The 21,895-nt window shown below is 47.2% G+C and overlaps 1 protein-coding gene across 3 annotated transcripts in view; it reads right to left on the bottom strand.

Annotated features, from left to right (window-relative positions):
* Window positions 1–21,895, bottom strand: part of LOC142297006 (cytochrome P450 2K4-like) — a 272,736-nt gene that overhangs the window by 35,685 nt on the left and 215,156 nt on the right. The window contains exons 1-2 of one of the 3 annotated variants that reach the window (XM_075341213.1): window positions 11,538–11,612; window positions 8,105–8,177 (exon numbers count right to left, since the gene is read on the bottom strand). The exons of 1 other annotated variant lie outside the window; for it this stretch is intronic. Coding sequence is in view for 1 of the 2 variants with exons in the window: in XM_075341212.1 (XP_075197327.1) it covers window positions 11,538–11,620 (83 nt within the window). In the remaining variant the exon portion in view is untranslated. Of the gene's footprint in view, window positions 1–8,104; window positions 8,178–11,537; window positions 11,621–21,895 lie in introns of those variants that run through there. One more of the 3 variants, XM_075341212.1, reaches the window with a different exon arrangement.

Here is a 21,895-nt window from a genome sequence, read left to right as displayed (position 1 = left end):
GGAGCATAAGAGGAGAAAAAGTGGAGAAAAAGTGGAGCATAAGAGGAGAAAAAGTGGAGAAAAAGTGGAGAAAAAGTGGAGAAAAAGTGGAGCATAAGAGGAGAAAAAGTGGAGAAAAAGTGGAGAAAAAGTGGAGCATAAGAGGAGAAAAAGTGGAGATTAAGAGGAGAAAAAGTGGAGAAAAAGTGGAGCATAAGAGGAGAAAAAGTGGAGAAAAAGTGGAGAAAAAGTGGAGCATAAGAGAAGAAAAAGTGGAGAAAAAAGTGGAGAAAAAGTGGAGAAAAAGTGGAGAAAAAGTGGAGATTAAGAGGAGAAAAAGTGGAGAAAAAGTGGAGCATAAGAGGAGAAAAAGTGGAGAAAAAGTGGAGAAAAAGTGGAGCATAAGAGGAGAAAAAGTGGAGAAAAAAGTGGAGAAAAAGTGGAGAAAAAAGTGGAGAAAAAGTGGTGAAAAAGTGGAAAAAAAGTGGAAAAAAAGTGGAGAAAAAGTGGAGAAAAAGTGGAGAAAAAGTGGAGCATAATAGAAGAAAAAGTGGAGAAAAAAGTTGAGAAAAAGTGGAGAAAAAGTGGAGAAAAAGTGGAGATTAAGAGGAGAAAAAGTGGAGAAAAAGTGGAGCATAAGAGGAGAAAAAGTGGAGAAAAAGTGGAGAAAAAGTGGAGAAAAAGTGGAGCATAAGAGGAGAAAAAGTGGAGAAAAAGTGGAGCATAAGAGGAGAAAAAGTGGAGATTAAGAGGAGAAAAAGTGGAGAAAAAGTGGAGCATAAGAGGTGAAAAAGTTGAGATTAAGAGGAGAAAAAGTGGAGAAAAAGTGGAGCATAAGAGGAGAAAAAGTGGAGAAAAAGTGGAGAAAAAGTGGAGAAAAAGTGGAGCATAAGAGAAGAAAATGTGGAGAAATAAGTGGAGAAAAAGTGGAGAAAAAGTGGAGAAAAAGTGGAGAAAAAGTGGAGATTAAGAGGAGAAAAAGTGGAGAAAAAGTGGAGCATAAGAGGAGAAAAAGTGGAGAAAAAGTGGAGAAAAAGTGGAGAAAAAGTGGAGAAAAAGTGGAGCATAAGAGGAGAAAAAGTGGAGAAAAAAGTGGAGAAAAAGTGGAGAAAAAGTGGAGAAAAAGTGGAGATTAAGAGGAGAAAAAGTGGAGAAAAAGTGGAGCATAAGAGGAGAAAAAGTGGAGAAAAAAGTGGAGAAAAAAGTGGAGAAAAAAGTGGAGCACCCTTTGGTACCTTTCATGTGGCACTAAGGGGTGCTTAGCTTTGTATTTAGCCAAAAAAATGAAAAAAAAATGACGTAGGGTTCCCCCTAGTTTTGTAGCCAGCTAGGGTAAAGCAGACGGCTGCAGCCTGCAGACCACAGCTGGCAACCTCACCTTGGCTGGTAATCCAAAACTGAGGGCACCCCACGCTGTTATTTTAAATTAAATAAATAATTAAAAAAAAAACACGTAGGGGTCCCCCAAAATTGGATCACCAGCCAAGGTAAAGCAGACAGCTGGGGCCTGATATTCTCAGACTAGGGAGGTCCATGGTTATTGGAATCTCCCCAGCCTAAAAATAGCAGGCCGCAGCCGCCCCAGAAGTGGCGCATCCATTAGATGCGCCAATCCTGGTGCTTCGCCCCAGCTCATCCCGCGCCCTGGTGCGGTGGCAAACGGGGTAATATATGGGGTTAATACCAGATGTGTAATGTCACCTGGCATCAAGCCCTGGGGTTGGTGAGGTCAGGCGTCTATCAGATACCCGACATCACCAACCCAGTCAGTAATAAAAAAAAATAGACGACAAACACATTTTTATTTGAAAAAACACTCCCCAAAACATTCCCTCTTTAACCAATTTATTAGATTGAAAAACAAATCCAGGTCTGGTGTAATCCAAGGGGTTGCCATGACGATCCACACTGTCCCAGTCAATGAAGAGCAGGATGTTCCCCATTGGCTGGGAGAGCAATGCAGTGACCTGAGCTAACATCAATGGGTCAGCCCAGGTCACTGCAGGGGGGTGACAAGTGCTGCTGTCAGCGAGGTACATTACCTGCGCTGATCTCCAGCACACTGACAGCCCCTGTCACTGAGGGCAATGACCGGCGCCTTCACATCAAGTATCGCGAGAGGTCCGTGACGTCACCGCCAGTGTCAGTCTCGGGTCGGAAGCGATAGGTGATGTGACAAGCGGCGGCCATGGAGGAGAGTGACAGCGCTGATGTCGGGATGGCGGGACTTCATCACCGCAGGTAAGCCGAGCGGGGGGGGGGGATGTGTGTGTGTGTGTGTGTGTGTGAGTGAGTGTGTGTGTGTGTGTGTGTGTATGTATGTGTACATGCCGCGGGCAGGAGGGGGCGGAGTGAGCTGAGCGGGAAGTGTGGGCTTCCTGCACGTAACTAAGATAAACATCGGGTTACTAACCAAAGCGCTTTGCTTGGATACCCGATGTTTATCTTGGTTACCAGCTTGTGGCAGGCTGCCAGCGATGGCTCCTGCACACTGTAGCTGGGAGGGGGGGGGGTGTGTGCGTGAGTGAGAGTGTGTGTGTGTGTGTATATGTATGTATACATGCCGCGGGCAGGAGGGGGCGGAGCGAGCTGAGCGGGAAGTGTGGGCTTCCTGCACGTAACTAAGATAAACATCGGGTTACTAACCAAAGCGCTTTGCTTGGATACCCGATGTTTATCTTGGTTACCAGCTTGTGGCAGGCTGCCAGCGATGGCTCCTGCACACTGCAGCTGTAAAAAGCCCTGCTTTTTGCTGCTAGAACCGTTCTCGAACGTATCTAGAACTATCGAGCTTTTGCAAAAAGCTCGAGTTCTAGTTCGATCTCGAACAGCCCCAAAAATCACTCGAGCTTAGAACTGGAGAACCTCGAACCGCGAACCGCGCTCAACTCTAGTGCTGAGCCTTGTGTGAGCCGCTTGTAGTGTTTGAATAGCTGGCATTGGGGGTAACAACAGCGTGATTAGACGTAGTGTACAACAATCAAAAATAAAAAAAGTGCCACAGAAGTGATCTGCTTTTGGCTGGCTCTATGTAGGGCAGAGACCCAAACTGCCAAACCAGTGTTTCCGAACCTCATCGGGCAAGGTTTGGTCACATAGAATTTTGGTTTGTTTGTTGCTAGCGAACCAAACCTCCAAAAGTTCACTCATCTTTAGTCATGTCCATGAGGTCAAAGTGAGGGACAAAATAAGAGAACAAGGCTGTGGCTGTGGTGGAGGACACTGAGATCAGTAAGGGCCGTTTCACACATCCAGCTTTTCACCGGATTGCCGGATCCGGCTCACTCCAGTACAGGGTGATACAGTACAATGGCAGCGCGACAAGCTCCGGTCACATACTGTCATGTGACCGGAGCATGTGACCCGGACGTTGACACGCTGCCATTGTACTGTATCACACTGTACTAGAGTGTGACGGATCCGGCAATCCGGCGAAAAGCTGGATGTGTGAAACGACCCTAATAGGAATCAAAGTAACTAAATAGGAACAGAATAGCAAAAGTGTTAGTCATGGTAAATTACCATATAACTGGCAGTTAAAAGTGTTAAAAGTGCTGAGGGTTTAAATAAGGAGTGGCCCTGGCCAAACTTCACAGCAAGCAACTAATTAAAACAGATAGCCAATGCCTTGCAGCAAAATATAGACACCCTGTCTGGGAGGGACCACAAGTTTAGAGCCAAGGCCATTGACAGTGTTAGTGAGCGCCAGAGGCAGTGTTCATATGAGGGGGTACAGACAGTTTCAGAAAGAAATGTGACCTCTTATACCCTGTGATCTATACAGACACAAGAGAATGATAAGTTGCAAAATTTTGCACAGATATACACACCCTTGTAGGCCAGTTTTCTTGTGTAGACGTTTTGATGAATCAGAGCCTTAATGTCTAAAAAGACATTTGCATCTTGAGTACATTCTGTATATAACAACACCTTTTATGTAATGAAATATACCTGCACATGTACACCCAGACTGACTACCTGTAGACACACACTATACACAATCAATCTTATCATAGTTGTATAATTTTGCTCAAGCTGTATACGAACACGGACCTATTGCTCTAACTATTGCTATAACGGACCTATTGCTCTAATCGGCGCTGCTCGGATCCGGATCTACGGTTCTGCTGAACCCAGGAGTCGTGCGGACACTCCGACTAAAAGGGGATGTATTTGTACGGGGATGGTAGTAAATTTTCTGTTACGCCACCCACGGTGTGTGGTGAGATGTGGCACCACCACTGCTGTTGTGGGACACCCAGAGCGATGTGATGGCAGCTTGTTGTTAACCCCTCCGTGGGTAGGGATGGTGGCCCCGAAACCCGGTGACTTGGTGCAGGGGACGGTGATGGCAGGGACAGGTGCGCCTGGTCAGATCAGGGAGTCCCAGCTTACTCACGATTAAAGACAAGTCCATTAGTTAACCAAGATGATGGTGGCCGGCCGCTGCGACCGGGTGTACTCTGGTCCCCCACCCGGGCTGGTGGTCCGTATCTCTTCCCTCTGCACAATGCTGTAGTGTTGTGGACTTTCCGGTCTGGAACTCGGGAGTCTGCTCCCGGTAATACTGTTGTGAGCCGTGCCCACTGATGCTGACCCGTGGGATCTACAGGCTCTGACGGATGCCCTATCCCTCTCTGTGGGTGGTTGTCTCTTTTCGGGACTTAGGTTGGGACAGGACCTATAATCCTTCCCTCAATCAGTTGATTAGCTAGGCCGTTGGTTCCAGTCTTGGCTTTAGGGTCCAAGTATACCCTCTGTGCACGATTTCCGGTTGGGTCTCCGGTGTCGGTACCGGCGGGCTCCAACCCTGTCGCGATCCACTTCGGATCTGCTGAGCCGTATTTCCGTCTCCTGCTAGCTACGGGCCCACCGTCTGCCACCGAGCCAATGTGTACGGACTCCGACCCTGACACCTGTCAGTTCAGCCTCAGGCCTAAAGCAGAGGCCTGGACTCCACTGCATTTCACTCCGAGCTCCACCAACTCCAACTCTCACTCTTTTCTGACTGTTATCCCGCCCCGGGCTCTCTAGACCCTTAGGTGGGCGTTTTCCTTCCATCTGGTCCCACCCACTGGTGTGCCTGTCTTTCCCTGGGGGAGGTGACTAGGGTTATCTGATTGGCTATGTGTAACCTAGGTAAGGGAAGGTGTTATGCGGGGGCCTATGTGTTACTACCTGCAGTGTCAGAGCGTCACATTTGTGCTTGTACCTATGTGGTACCCCTGAGGCTCCAGTTGACACAGAGGTACTGCACCTTTGCCAGATGTGTGGTATCCCATTCCCGGGTAAGGAGGCGGTCACAGGTCATTGCATACAAACACAGACACACTCTTTTTTTAGTGACACTCCATCAGGCTATGGTTCTGTCGACCAGCTTGGAGGTGGGGTTTAGTTAGTGAAAGCAGACTGTAGAACGTTAGTCAGTCAGGAAGTGGACGCGGAGGAGAGAGGTCCTGGGGTTTCGGAGCTGGAGAAGCTCATCCCAGGATCAGGAGAGAAGGGGTCCTAGAGCCCACGGGAAGTGCGTCATACACCCGTGGCCTTGATCCACAGCTGGCATTCCGCAGTGGAGGGACTTGTCCGCAAAGGGGACCAGCCCCTCAACTAGTGGAGAACTACAAGCCTCAGCTAGCAAACCGGAGGCTAAGGCTACTTCAAGTACCGAAGCCACAACCGCACACAAATCTGCTGGAAGGTGACCTTATAGGGCAAAAGAAAAAGGACAAACAAGCCACCCATAACAGGATGCATGGCTCGGGGCACTGTGTGCGCGGGCGCAGGGCAGGCGGGAGAGGCCAGTGCAGGAAGACGACCAGGGAAGGAACACGGAAGGATGTACTGCGTTGTGCTTCTGAACTATCCGGGGATCAGCTGGGGCCCATCACAGCAGGACCCAGCACTCTGAGGGCAATATCTGACTAGTCGTGGTAACCTGGAACTCTCAACAGTGAGTAAAATCTTGAGACTGCATCCCTGTGTTGCCCAGTTATTTGCCTGCAGCTCCGGCCCTGCACCCCGTCTTTACATCTCAATACCATAGACTTACTCCATCATTTGGAAAGACTACTACTCCAAACAGCTCTAGGGCCCAGCTCTACCTGTGGACAGCTATACCAACTCAGCTGCGTCACCATGTGCCCCAGAGATCCCATCCCGCAGCGTCGGCTATAAGTGGCCGAGTACCACAGGTGGTGTCACGAACTATCATCCCTTGTAAATAATCCCCACTATCATCTTAAAACGACACCGCCGGGTCACAGAATCAGGCCTTGCCGCGGCGACATCTACCCAGAACAGAACTGGCCCAGTAACGAGTGTCCTCAGGCCCCGGTGGGGCGTGTCACCTATAGTAGAGTATTATTGCAGTTTCCTGCAGGGGGATTAATGCTAGAGCCGGAAAGCAAGTGAAAGGAGTAGTAGGAAGGCAGAAGTAGTAAGGGCATCCTTGTAATAGGGGACACGACTTAACATCTGTAAAGACAGGGGAGATAGGGGTAGGGGAAAAAAGTAGTTGCTTTTGATGAACACTACCCTCAGGACTACAGAACAGGAGAAGGACTTGGGTATTCTGGTTACAAGTAAGCTGAGCAGCAGCACTCAATGTCAGGCAGCAGCTGCTAAAGCAAACAAGATTTTGGGTGTATAAAAAGAAAGATTACATCCCGTGATCCCAACGTATTGTTACCCCTCTATAAATCACCTGTATGGCCACATCTGGAATATGGAATCCAGTTTTGAGCTCCAAATTTTAAAACAAGATATTTAGACGTTAGGGTCAGTGCAACTAGATTACTAAGAGAAATGGAGGCCCCCCATATGATGAGAGGTTGGAAAAGATGGATTTGTTTAGCTTAGAAAAAAAACGTCTCAGAGGAGATCTCATTTATATCTATAAATATGTGATGCCCTGGACTAGCCAGGTAATCACAGATAGGCCCCGCATAACACCAATCCCCTAAAAAGGTAACAGCAGCCAACCACATTAAAACCTATGCACCTCCCTCTGAGCTTAATAGTCACTCCAGGCGGCGGAGCCAGGTGGATGGCCATGCCCACCGAATAGTCCAGAGGGCCTGAGGCAGGGGAAACAGCAGTTTTGTCGGTGGCCAGTGGCTAGTTGACAGTGACAGTAGTCAGTTGGAGTTGAGAGGAGTAGAGTGCAGCAGGCCTGTGGTGACAGGTCTGCAGCGGACACTGACAGGTGTGAGGGTCGTAGCCCGCACACCTTGGCTAGGAGGCAGGTGGTGGCCTTAACCTGCAGGAGCCGGGAAGACGGCCAGGTGGAACCGTAAGGGACCGGGACAGGGTAGTAGCCCGCTGGTACCGAACCGGGGAACCGACTGGAAACCGGAGCACCAGGGGGGTACTCAGAGCCGGGACGAGGCCCAGAAGCCACTGGACCACGTCGAATTTACTGATTGAGGTCTGGACTTTAGGTCCATTCCTATCCCAAGTCCCGACTGAAGGCAACAGCCCACCGAGGGGGATAGAAAGCCACCGCACAGGCAGAGAGATCCCACGGCCAGTGTCTGCGGGCAAACGGACTCCACCGACACATACATAGCTGGGGAGCGGACTCCCGTTGTTGAAGCACAGGCAGTCGACACAAACACAACACGGTGCAGGAGAAAGGCCAAAACCACCAACCCGGGTGGGGGACCAGATGCAGCCAGCTGCGGGCACCGACCACCATCAACTTTGTTTACCAGAGACTTGTGTGTGTCAATAATCATGAGTACAACAGTGCCATCCAGCCGCGCGCCGCCCTGCACCACCCCACCACTACTCTCCCCAAATGGGTCCCGGGGCCACCACCCTAGCCCACGGAGGGGTTAAAATCTTGCTGCACGACCATCTCCCCCGGGTGCCCCCGTAACTGCAGAAGTGGTGTCTACACCTTCACCACGTCCCATGGGTGGCGTCACGGACTCAAACACGGCTCCGGCCGTACACCTACCTAACCACCCCCCCATCGAGATTGCCAGCAACCCCCTTGCAGAGCGACGTGACCCCCGGGTCCGGAGGCGCTCGAGCCACTCACCAAATGAGCCCGGATCCGAGCCGAGCGCGAGGCGGTACAAATATATGTGTGGTCAATATAAAGGACTGGCACATTACTTACTGTATTTCTTCCAAAGACAATACTAAGGACCAAGGGGCACTCACTGCATGTGAAAGAAAGAAGATTCCGGCAGCTGAATAGGAAAGGGATATTTACAGTTAGAGCAGTCAGACTGTAGAATGTCGTACCACATGAGGTAGTAATGGCAGATACTATAACGGCTTTTATAAAAGGGCTGGATGATTTCCTCAGTACACAACATTGTTGGCTATAAATGATTTAGTGACAAAATATATAATTGGTGGAGGAAGGTTGAACTAGATGAACCGAGGGCTTTTTTCAACCTACAGTTAGGTCCAGAAATATTTTCACAGTGACACAAGTTTTGTTATTTTAGCTGTTTACAAAAACATGTTCAGAAATACAATTATATATATAATATGGGCTGAAAGTGCACATTCCCAGCTGCAATATGAGAGTTTTCACATCCAAATCGGAGAAAGGGTTTAGGAATCATAGCTCTGTAATGCATAGCCTCCTCTTTTTCAAGAGACCAAAAGTAATTGGACAAGGGACTCTAAGGGCTGCAATTAACTCTGAAGGCGTCTCCCTCGTTAACCTGTAATCAATGAAGTAGTTAAAAGGTCTGGGGTTGATTACAGGTGTGTGGTTTTGCATTTGGAAGCTGTTGCTGTGACCAGACAACATGCGGTCTAAGGAACTCTCAATTGAGGTGAAGCAGAACATCCCGAGGCTGAAAAAAAAGAAAAAATCCATCAGAGAGATAGCAGACATGCTTGGAGTAGCAAAATCAACAGTCAGGTACATTCTGAGAAAAAAGGAATTGACTGGTGAGCTTGGGAACTCAAAAAGGCCTGGGCGTCCACGGATGACAACAGTGGTGGATGATCGCCGCATACTTTCTTTGGTGAAGAAGAACCCGTTCACAACATCAACTGAAGTCCAGAACACTCTCAGTGAAGTAGGTGTATCTGTCTCTAAGTCAACAGTAAAGAGAAGACTCCATGAAAGTAAATACAAAGGGTTCACATCTAGATGCAAACCATTCATCAATTCCACAAATAGACAGGCCAGAGTTAAATTTGCTGAAAAACACCTCATGAAGCCAGCTCAGTTCTGGAAAAGTATTCTATGGACAGATGAGACAAAGATCAACCTGTACCAGAATGATGGGAAGAAAAAAGTTTGGAGAAGAAAGGGAACGGCACATGATCCAAGGCACACCACATCCTCTGTAAAACATGGTGGAGGCAACGTGATGGCATGGGCATGCATGGCTTTCAATGGCACTGGGTCACTTGTGTTTATTGATGACATAACAGCAGACAAGAGTAGCCGGATGAATTCTGAAGTGTACCGGGATATACTTTCAGCCCAGATTCAGCCAAATGCCGCAAAGTTGATCGGACGGCGCTTCATAGTACAGATGTGTGTCGCCCTGGGCAAGCCAGGGGACACAGGTCACACACCACCACACCCTACATTCCAGCTAGGAACACCACAGCTAACCAGAAATCCTTGTTGCCTTCCTCCAGAGGCTGATGATTCACACCAGGGGGTGGGCCAGGCGGTTGGCTCCGCCCACCAAGGAGGACACAGCTCTGGAGACGGGAAAACCAGGCAGTTGAGTTTAGGAGGAGGAAGTGGAAGGAGTGGAGGAGTAGCCCAGACAGGGCTAAAGTAAACAGCTAAGTGAAAGTGAAGGAAGAAGAGTAGTGAAGGAGGAAAGCAAGTGAGGTGAGAAGAAGGAAGGAAAGGCTGAAGGGTCCAGCTTTGTGTAGGGCCAGATCAGCAAGGTCAGCAACGGCGGTGACTGTCTGGAGGGGGACTGTTTGGAAGTTCCTGGAAGGACCGCGTTGGCTGTGTGCCCGGCGGTCTGGAGCAGTGTTCCGAAGGACAGTCAGCACCAGGGCAGGGGCCTCTCGGACCCCGGCAAGGCTAGCAGTCGCCAAATTTGCCGAATCCGTCAGTGACGGGGACGCAGATCCCCCAACAACAAAGTCCCGATTGAAGGCAACAGCTTAACCATTACAGGGGAGACACCGCCACCCGCCAGGGCACCAGTTTCCCCAGGGCCAGCGCCTGCGGGCAAAGAGTAGAGCTCCCCCGGTCCAGCTTGAAGCCGGGGAGCGGGTTACCGGTGGGGACCCATCGCAACCAACAAGTACATCAAGGTGCAAGGAAAAGGGACATCACCGTCACCTACTGGGAGAGCAAGTGCAGCCGTCCGTGGGACCGTCTATCCAGCCGTTTGGTTTACCGTAAAAACTGTGTCACGTCTCAGGCTGAGTGAGTACCACAGTGCCGCAAGGCACAGCGCTGCCCCCGCGTCCCTGCGCCCACCAGGCCCTGCACCTCCACCTCCATCACCGGGCCCCGGGATCACCAACCCCTACCCACGGAGGGGCAACACAACACCTGGCTGCTCCGCATCACCATCCCTGGGAGCCCCGTATAGAGCAGCGGTGGTGAAATCACCACAACCGTGGGTGGCGTCACGGACAATAATCATCCCCACACCCAACAACCCTCCTTTCACTCACGGGCGAGGAGTGCCGCTCGAGAAACCCCCGGGATCCGGCCCACCGCTCGAGCCACCACTGAGCAACAGCCGCCGGACCCGAGCAGAAGGGGTGAGCGTAGTGTGCTGACACCCTCCTCCCCGCCCGCGACAGATGGACAATGACCCCAAGCATACAGCCAAAGCTACCCAGGAGTTCATGAGTGCAAAAAAGTGGAACATTCTGCAATGGCCAAGTCAATTACCAGATCTTAACCCAATTGAGCATGCATTTCACTTGCTCAAATCCAGACTTAAGACGGAAAGACCCACAAACAAGCAAGACCTGAAGACTGCGGCTGTAAAGGCCTGGCAAAGCATTAAGAAGGAGGAAACCCAGCGTTTGGTGATGTTCATGGGTTCCAGACTTAAGGCAGTGATTGCCTCCAAAGGATTCGCAACAAAATATTGAAAATACAAATATTTTGATTGGGTTTGGTTTATTTGTCCAATTACTTTTGACCTCCTAAAATGTGGAGTGTTTGTAAAGAAATGTGTACAATTCCTACAATTTCTATCAGATATTTTTGTTCAAACCTTCAAATTAAACGTTACAATCTGCACTTGAATTCTGTTGTAGAGGTTTCATTTCAAATAAAATGTGGTGGCATGCAGAGCCCAACTCGCGAAAATTGTGTCACTGTCCAAATATTTCTGGACCTAACTGTATATAGCTCTATGTAACACAAATTCTACAAAAGCTACGTCTAATGAACTTATATGGTAGAAGAATTGACTTATAAATAAAAAAAAAATCAATAAAATAATTCTACTATCCTGTCCCCAAAGGGCACCTGTGCGGGACGTACAGTATCTGTTCTGCTGTTGGGGAGAGCGCGGAGAGATGTTTATGAGATAGAATGATAGATATGAGATAGGAATTCAAGAAAAGTGTAAGAAAAGTCATCTTACTTGTATTCCTGCAGTGAAGACCGTACACAAGACACAACACACTGATCCACTCTTCTGTCTTCTGTCTTCCGCACTTGGAGGATCTTTAAGCAAGTGAAGGACAATAAAAGACCTGTAACTCCACCCTGTACTTAACCCTTAAGAAGTGTTGAGTCAATGTATCAGCAATGTGCCAAACCCAATGGAGTGTCTTGCATAATAGAAAATTGAGGAAATATATCAAAATTTACCTAAAAAATCTCCATCACAAAAACACTAAAGCCTGCTTTACACGGTACGACCGATTGTGCGATTTCACAATCGATCGTACCCGCCCCCGTCCTTTTTGCGTCATGGGCAAATCGCTGCCCGTGTCGCACAAAGTTAGTGACCCCCGTCACACATACTTACCTCTCATGCGACCTCGCTGTGGGCGGCGAACGTCCACTTCCTGGAGTGGGAGGGACGTTCTGCGTCACAGTGACGTCACACGGCCGCCGGCCAATAGAAGCGGAGGGGCGGAGATGAGCGGGACGTAAACATCCCGCCCACCTCCTTCCTTCCACATAGAGACGGCGGCGGCCGCGGGAGGCAGGTGAGCTGCTCATCGTTCCCGTGGTGTCACACGGAGCGGCGTGTGCTACCACGGAAACGATGGTCAACTAAAGTAAACGATATTATGGAACCTAACGAGCAGTACCCGACTCACGATTTGTGAGCGATACTGCGTCGCTAGGAGGTGTCACACAGGCTGGCATCGCCAGCGATGCCGGATGTGCGTCACAAAAACCGTGACCCCGACGATCTATCGCACGATAGATTGCCTGGTGTAAAGCAGCCTTAAGGGCTAGTCAGAAGAGTCCACAAGAACAATACCGTCTGCACAGTGACCCCATTATAATCAGTGGTTCACATGAGCAATTTTTTGTATGGAGTGGCTTAGAAGCGGATGCCATGAAAAGAAAAATGTGCCTTCAATAGACAATTTGAGTGCAAAATGTCCTCAATGCCTAATTGCATAATTTGGAGTGGAGAACAACAAAAATGAAATGCAATATGGATCTAAAACGTTTTTAGTTATTTAAATTTTTATTTGAGTTTAAACATGTAGAGGACAAGAGAGGATTTTATTACTCAGAATTCCTCAGAATATGTGCAGATTATAATACTGTAAGAAAACTGAATGGACATACGGACATACGTTGTATGGACAAACTTATTTTTACACTCAACATTCCACCTCCAGGAGAATTTCTGACCTTCTCCATTTTACATTCAAAGATGTTAAAGTGCTGCTTCCGTCCATTATGGGAAGGATTTCTACAAGATTTTAAGGACATTTTTGCCCCTCCATCAATAAGAGTATTTGTGCGGTCAGACACTGATGTTGGAGAGAGGTTGGCTCACAATCTCCATTCTAGTTCGTTCACCCCAAAATTGTTAGATGGGGTTGTGTACGGGGCTCTGTGCAGTGAGTCATATTCTTCCTCCAAATTCCCCCAACTGTCTTTTATGTTTTAAATATAACAAACAGTAAAATGGGCCATTACAAAAGTTTGGACACCCTTAGAGATTTGTGAGCTTTGATAACTTTGATCGAGGTTTCAGATCTTAATTAGCTTGTTAGGGTTATGTTTTTTTCACTGTCATTGTTAGGAAAGGCCAGGTGATGCAAATTTCACAGCTTTATAAAAACCCAGCCTCCTCTAACCTTGTGCCAAAAAACAGCAGCAATGGATTATTTTAAGCAGCTGCCTAGCACTCTGAAAATGAAAATGATGGAGGCCCTCAAAGCAGGAGAAAACTATAAGATAGCAAAGTTGGCCTTTTTTCAGTTCAAGCAAAATTTCTGTGAGAGCTGCTCTTCGGATTACTAGAGAGGCAAAACGGAACCCCTCCTTGACTACAAAAGACCTTCAGGAAGATTTAGCAAACTCTGGAGTTGTGGTACATTGTTCTACTGTTCAGAGACACCTGAAAAAAATCTGATCCTCATAGAGAGTCATCAAAAAATACCTCTCCTGCATTCTCACTATAAAATTCAGCATTAGAAGTATGCAAAAGAACTTGCAAACAAGGCTAATACATTTTGGAAGCAAGACCGATGAGGTTAAAATTAAACTCTTGGGCCACAAAAATCAAAGATATGTGTGGAGAAAGAAAGGGCACAGAATTTAAGGAAAATAACATCACAAACCATTAAGCATGGGAGTGGATGAATCATGCTTTGGGGTTGTGCTGCAGCCAATAGCAGGGGGAACAATTCACAGGTAGAGAGAAGAATGGATTCAATTAAACTTCAACAAATAGACATAACATCATATGTAAAAAAAAACTGAAGTTGAAAACAGGAGAAAAGAGGATGCTGTTATGGTCAGGAGACCGCAAAAGATCTTGCAAAAATCCCCAAAAAAGGTAGATGATAATACACAAGAGTAGTTGGAAACTTAGCTGGCTGCAATCCACCGACTACACAAACATAACTAGAAGTGGCGGTGGAGTGTTCGTAACAAACCTAGACACATCATCACCGTCGGAGAACTAACTAACCTCAAAGATTAAATGAGGAAGCCTGACATGCCTCACAGCAGCCCCAAAGGAAAGTCAAAGCCCCCAACATATAATGGCGGTGAAGTAAGAAAAAAAAAACACACAGATGGTAGATATAGAAATAAGCAAAGTGAGGCCCTGCTAGCTAGACACAAAAGTATAGGATAGATTGCTGGTTGCAGCCAGTTAAAACCCTGAATAATACCAACACCTGATAATCAAAAATTCCCTTAAAGATCACACAATATTTCAACCCACTATATCAGGAGTAGAGATGAGCGAACCGGTCCCGGTTCGGCTCGAGGCCGGTTCGCCGAACGGGGTCCCGTTCGAGTTCGGCTCGTCGAACGTTCGACGAACCGAACTCGAACGTATAGGCTATAATGGGAGGCAATCACAAACACATAAAAATGCATTATAAATGTACACAAACAGTTAATAAACATTGCCATAACACTTACCGGTCCTCGCGATCCCTTCTGCACTCTGTCTCCTGCCGCTATTCCATCCGATGATCTCTGAATCCTCCCGGTGATGGCACTGCCAGCAGAGATGCAGGACCTATCGTGACGTCAAAATAGCCATGTGACCAGTCACGTGGCTATTATCTCATTGGCTACAGACTGGTCACATGACTATGACACGTCATGTAGGACCTGCGAGTGCATCTCTCCGGTACACGGTGCACATTTGTGTATCGCCGTGTACCGGCGACATGCTCTAGCACACGGTCGACTCCCCGTTCCGTTAGGGACCGGCTGACACAGCCGGTCATTAACGGAGATCACCGTTGCCATAGCAACGCAGTTAGCGGTGATGTCACCGCTAACCGCGGCTCCGAGAGCACCGTTGCTATGGTAACGCGTCTGTCAGCGTTACCGCTGTTATCGCTGACAGCCAGCAGTGATCAATCACGGAGTGAAGGCTGCACGCTGCTTCCCGATTGTAGTGATGATTGTAGTGAGGATGGAGGTTCCCCAGCCCCAAGTGATGAGCTGGTGAATCTCATCCTTCCTCACTACAATCGTCACTACTACTACACTAGTGAGGATTGTAGTGAGGATGGAGGTTCCCCAGCCCCAAGTGATGAGCTGGTGAATCTCATCCTCACTACAATCGTCACTACTACTACACTAGAAAGAAAGAAGACAGAAGAGCAGGATCGTGGAGGGCTGACAGGGGGTAATAAAGATGGAGTCTCTAATGTGTCTGTGTATTTATTTCTATTAAAGTATTTTTTCTCTGTGTGGTGTTTTTTTTTAACCCTTTATTGGAGATTCTTAATGGCCGGGTCAAACGTGCCTGACATTAAGAATCTCTGGCTTAATACTGGCTAGTAAAACAAAGCCAGTATTAACACATGATTACCCAACAAGCCACCCGGCTCCAGGGCTGTTGGAAGAGTTGGATACAGCGCCAGATGATGGCGCTTCTATGAGAGCGCCATTTTCTGGGACGGCTGCGGACTGAAATTCGCAGCAGAGGCACCCAGAAACCTCGGGCTAACCTGTGCTGCGGATTCCAATCCCCAGCTGCCTAGTTGTACCCGGCTGGACACAAAAATGGGGCGAAGCCCACGTCATTTGTTTTTTAATTATTTCATGAAATAAGTGAAATAATTAAAAAAAAACGGGCTTCCCTATATTTTTGGTTCCCAGCCGGGTACAAATAGGCAACTGGGGGTTGGAGGCAGCCCGTGGCTGCCTGCTGTACCTGGCTAGCATACAAAAATATGGCGAAGCCCACGTCATTTTTTTGGTGGGCAAAAAACTTCTGCATACAGTCCTGGATGGAGTATGCTGAGCCTTGTAGTTCTGCAGCTGCTGTCTGCTCTTCTCCATACAGACAGACAGCAGCTGCAGAACTACAAGGCTCAGCATACTCCATCCAGGACTGTATGCAGAAGTTTTTTGCCCCCTGAAAAAATTATGTGGGCTTCGCCATATTTTTGTATGCTAGCCAGGTACAGCAGGCAGGTACGGCTGCCCCCAACCCCCAGTTGCCTATTTGTACCCGGCTGGGAACCAAAAAAAAAGGGAAGCCCTTTTTTTATTATTTCATGAATTTCATGAAATAATTAGAAAACAAATGACGTAGGCTTCGCCCCATTTTTGTGTCCAGCCAGGTACAACTAGGCAGCTGGGGATTGGAATCCGCAGCACAGGTTGGCCTGTCCAGAAACCTCGGGCTAACCTGTGCTGCGGATTCCAATCCCCAGCTGCCTAGTTGTACCCGGCTGGACACAAAAATGGGGCGAAGCCCACGTCATTTGTTTTTTAATTATTTCATGAAATAAGTGAAATAATTAAAAAAAAATGGGCTTCCCTATATTTTTGGTTCCCAGCCGGGTACAAATAGGCAACTGGGGGTTGGAGGCAGCCCGTGGCTGCCTGCTGTACCTGGCTAGCATACAAAAATATGGCGAAGCTCACGTCCTTTTTTTTGTAGTTTTTTGGCAAAAAAAATAAAAAATGCTTCCCTGGATTTTCCATTGCCAGTGAAGGTAACACCAAGCAGTGGGGGTTAGCAGCCAGTAGCTGCTTGGATTACCCTTAGCTAGCAATACAAAAAATGCAGCGGGAGCCCATATATATTTTTTTTAATTATTTATTTAAATAACTAAAAATAAAATGAGCTTCCCTGTATTTTGATTGCTGGACATCACAGTGCTGTAAAAATAAATCTTTAAAAAAATGACGTAGCGCGCCGCGGTATTTTTGATTCTCAGCGCAGATAAAGCAGACAGCTATGGGTTGCCACCCCCATCTGCCTGCCGTTACCTTGGTTGGCAATCAAAATACAGGGAAGCCCATTAATTTTTTCTATTTAAAAAATAGTTAAAAAAAAAAATGACGTTGGGTCCCCCCATTTTTGATAGCCAGCTACGGTAAAGCAGATGGCTGTAGCCTGAAAACCACAGCTGGCAGCTTTACCATGGTTGGGGATCCAGTGTGGAGGTCCCCTCAGGCTCTTTTTTATAATTATTTTATAAATATTAATAATTACACAATAAAAGTAGGGTCCCCCCCAAATTGGATCACCAGCCAAGGTAAAGCGGACAGCTGTGGTCTTGTATTCTCAGGGTGGTAAGGTCCATAGTTATTGGGCCTTCACAGCCTAAAAATAGCAGGCCGCAGGCACCCCAGACGTGGCGCATCCACTAGATGCGCCAATCCTGGCGCTTCACCCCAGCTCATCCCGTGCCCTGGTGCAGTGGCAAACGGGGTAATAAATCGGGTTGATACTAGCTGTAAAGTCACCTGAGATCAAGCCCAGCAGTTTGTGATGTCATGGCGTCTATTAGATACCCAACATCATAAACTGTCAGTACTAACAAAAACAAAAAATCGACAAAAGAAATTTATTTGAAAAAACAGTCCCCAAAACATTTCCTCTTTCACCAATTTATTGTAAGAAAAAAAATAAAGGGGTCCCACGACGACTCTGAACCGTCTAGAATATGGGGGGGAGACACTCAGGGAACGTATCCCCCATTTTCTAGGAGTGCGGACCCTTCATGTGAGGAGTGTGGGTGCAATGAATCTGCACTCACTCTCCCCGGGTCCACAGCAGCAGAGTCCATGTCGTAATGGTTGCTACCAAAGCTGCAATGCCCTGCTCATGAGGTAAGGGCATGCCTAATCAGGAGAACTACTGTAGAGGAAGCTCTGCTCACTGGTATATAGGTGCTCAGAGGTAATAATAGATAAAATTAGTGAGTAACCTCGGCACTCTAAATCTCCCAGACTAAGGGGCACTTTGCACACTGCGACATCGCAGGTGCGATGTCGGTGGGGTCAAATTGAAAATGACGCACTTCCGGCATCGCATGCGACATCGCAGTGTGTAAAGGCTGGATGATACGATTAACGAGCGCAAAAGCGTCGTAATCGTATCATCGGTATAGCGTCGGCGTAATTCATAATTACGCTGACGCAATGGTCCGATGTTGTTCCTCGCTCCTGCGGCAGCACACATCGCTGTGTGTGAAGTCGCAGGAGCGAGGAACGTCTCCTACCGGCCTCACTGCGGCTTCCGTAGGATATGCGGAAGGAAGGAGGTGGGCAGGATGTTTACATCCTGCTCATCTCCGCCCCTCCGCTCTGATTGGCCGCCTGCCGTGTGACGTCGCAGTGACGCCGCACGACCCGCCCCCTTAACAAGGAGGCGGGTCGCCGGCCACAGGGACGTCGCACGGCAGGTGAGTGTGTGTGTGAAGCTGGCGTAGCGATAACTTTCGCTACGCCAGCTATCACCACATATCGCTGCTGCGACGGGGGCGGGCACGATCGCACTCGGCATCGCAGCATCGGCCTGCGATGTCGTAGTGTGCAAAGCCCGCCTAAGTCAGTAAGTCACAACGGATAGTAATGCAAAATCACTCTTTATTGGTCCGTATTAAGAAAAATTTTTTTTTCATAAGCATATATGTTTTTGTCCAAAACAAGTTACAAATGACGTTTCGGCCTGAGCCTTCGTCAGATTGGACTTATCTGCATGTAATCATGAAAAATGACAATAATCAGTATCACATAAGAGTGAGAGAACAATAACATAAACTAGAACAATGTAGAGGTACAATTGGGATGCAGCAAAAAAATTGCAACACAGCAAGAAATGAAACACATGATACAAATGTCGTAATACAGTACAAGGACAATATAGTAATGACAAATATGGGGTCAGAGTAGACTTAGACAGCTCTGGTATGAAAGAGATGTCAATCATAAAGTAACATGTACAGTAGGTGTAGAGCTACAGTATGCATGGCAGAGCTAATGGGTAGACCGACCATAGAAAAAGAACAGAGAAAAAGTGGAGAAAAAGTGGAGAAAAAGTGGAGAAAAAGTGGAGAATAAGTGGAGAAAAAGTGGAGAATAAGTGGAGAAAAAGTGGAGAAAAAGTGGAGAAAAAGTGGAGAATAAGTGGAGAAAAAAGTGGAGAAAAAAGTGGAGAATAAGTGGAGAATAAGTGGAGAAAAAAGTGGAGAAAAAGTGGAGAATAAGTGGAGAAAAAAGTGGAGAATAAGTGGAGAAAAAAGTGGAGAAAAAGTGAAGAATAAGTGGAGAAAAAGTGGAGAAAAAGTGGAGAATAAGTGGAGAAAAAGTGGAGAATAAGTGGAGAAAAAAGAGGAGAAAAAAGTAAAGAAAAAGTGGAGAAAAAGTGGAGAAAAAGTGGAGCAAAAGTGGGGAAAAAAATGGAGAAAAAGTGGAGAATAAGTGGAGAAAAAGTGGAGAATAAGTGGAGAAAAAAGTGGAGAAAAAAGTGGAGAAAAAGTGGAGAAAAAGTGGAGAAAAAAATGGAGAAAAAGTGGAGAATAAGTGGAGAAAAAGTGGAGCAAAAGTGGAGAAAAAGTGGAGAAAAAAATGGAGAAAAAGTGGAGAAAAAGTGGAGAAAAAGTGGAGAAAAAGTGGAGAAAAAGTGGAGAATAAGTGGAGAATAAGTGGAGAATAAGTGGAGAAATAAGTGGAGAAAAAGTGGAGAAAAAGTGGAGAAAAAGTGGAGAATAAGTGGAGAATAAGTGGAGAAAAAGTGGAGAAAAAGTGGAGAAAAAGTGGAGAAAAAGTGGAGAATAAGTGGAGAAAAGTGGAGAAAAAGTGGAGAAAAAAAGTGGAGAAAAAAGTGGAGAAAAAGTGGAGAAAAATTGGAGAAAAATTGGAGAAAAAGTGGAGAAAAAGTGGAGAAAAAGTGGAGAAAAATTGGAGAAAAAGTGGAGAAAAAGTGGAGAAAAAGTGGAGAAAAAAATGTAGAAAAAGTGGAGAAAAAATGGAGAAAAAGTGGAGAAAAAATGGAGAAAAAGTGGAGCACCCTTTGGTGCCTTTCATGTGGCACTAAGGGGTGCTTAGCTTTGTATTTAGCCAAAAAAATGAAAAAAAAAATGACATAGGGTTCCCCCTAGTTTTGTAGCCAGCTAGGGTAAAGCAGACGGCTGCAGCCTGCAGACCACAGCTGGCAACCTCACCTTGGCTGGTAATCCAAAACTGAGGGCACCCCACGCTGTTATTTTAAATTAAATAAATAATTTAAAAAAAAAACACGTAGGGGTCCCCCAAAATTGGATCACCAGCCAAGGTAAAGCAAACAGCTGGGGCCTGATATTCTCAGACTAGGGAGGTCCATGGTTATTGGACTCTCCCCAGCCTAAAAATAGCAGGCCGCAGCCGCCCCAGAAGTGGCGCATCCATTAGATGCGCCAATCCTGGTGCTTCGCCCCAGCTCATCCCGCGCCCTGGTGCGGTGGCAAACGGGGTAATATATGGGGTTAATACCAGATGTGTAATGTCACCTGGCATCAAGCCCTGGGGTTGGTGAGGTCAGGCGTCTATCAGATACCCGACATCACCAACCCAGTCAGTAATAAAAAAAAATAGACGACAAACACATTTTTATTTGAAAAAACACTCCCCAAAACATTCCCTCTTTAACCAATTTATTAGAATGAAAAACAAATCCAGGTCTGGTGTAATCCAAGGGGTTGCCATGACGATCCACACTGTCCCAGTCAATGAAGAGCAGAATGTTCCCCATTGGCTGGGAGAGCAATGCAGTGACCTGAGCTAACATCAATGGGTCAGCCCAGGTCACTGCAGGGCATGACAAGTGCTGCTGTCAGCGAGGTACATTACCTGCGCTGATCTCCAGCACTGCCGACAGCCCCTGTCACTGAGCTCAATGATTGCCCGGCGCCTTCCCCTCAAGTATCGCGAGAGGTCCGTGACGTCACCGCTAGTCAGTCTCGGGTCGGAAGCGAGAGGGGATGTGACAAGCGGCGGCCATGGAGGACAGTGACAGCGCTGAGGTCGGGATGGCGGGACTTCATCACCGCAGGTAAGCCGAGCGGGGGGGGGGGGGGGGTGTATATGTGTGTGTGTGTGTGTATGTGTATGTATGTGTACATGCCGCGGGCAGGAGGGGGTGGAGCGAGCTGAGCGGGGAAGTGTGGGCTTCCTGCACGTAACTAAGATAAACATCGGGTTACTAACCAAAGCGCTTTGCTTGGATACCCGATGTTTATCTTGGTTACCAGCTTGTGGCAGGCTGCCAGCGATGGCTCCTGCTCACTGTAGCTGTAAAAAGCCCTGCTTTTTGCTGCTAGAATCGTTCTCGAACGTATCTAGAACTATCCAGCTTTTGCAAAAAGCTCGAGTTCTAGTTCGATCTCGAACAGCCCCAAAAATCACTCGAGCTTAGAACTAGAGAATCTCGAACCGCGAACCGCGCTCAACTCTAATCAGGAGCTCTTGTGCAAATACATTTAAATAGAAAATGCAAATATGGTAGAAAAGACAATAGCTGCAAAAACACATGAGATACAAAAATACAAAACTCCTGATCAAACAGGCTGTAAAAACTCCCTTTCTTGCTGGCAATAAATCACCCTAAAAAAATAGTGCAGGAAGAGCACTTATTCACTTGCAAGAAACAAAAAGGGAATATGCTCAAACACTGATTTAGAAAAAGACATAGATTAAACAGAAATGCCCTTCAGTGCAAATTCAGTTGTTAACCGAGCCCAGACTAAGAGAGCAAAATACTTATCAGGCATAGATGCAGACTCAGGATGAAATGGGAATAAAACTGATGCAAAGGAACGAATAACTGCTGTGGAAATCATTCCTGGAGAATCCAAAAAGGCGCAAAAATGGCAAAAGAAAAATCTAAAGAGAAAGGCCAAAGCGTAAAGGCCGGAAAACAAAATTCAGGACATCTTCACATGAAGCAGAAACAATTATCACCGGCAAAGGTTAGACAGAAACTGCCTTTTTATATCCCCCCTAGGCTGGACTGCATAGGTTTCCTGAAACAGCAGTCATCTCCAACACCTGTCT

The sequence above is a fragment of the Anomaloglossus baeobatrachus genome, chromosome 3 (assembly GCF_048569485.1).
Source record: "Anomaloglossus baeobatrachus isolate aAnoBae1 chromosome 3, aAnoBae1.hap1, whole genome shotgun sequence".
Taxonomy (NCBI): Eukaryota; Metazoa; Chordata; class Amphibia; order Anura; family Aromobatidae; genus Anomaloglossus; species Anomaloglossus baeobatrachus.
The sequence above is the reverse complement of the archived record's forward strand: the minus strand, read 5'-3'. Positions and strand labels throughout refer to the sequence as shown.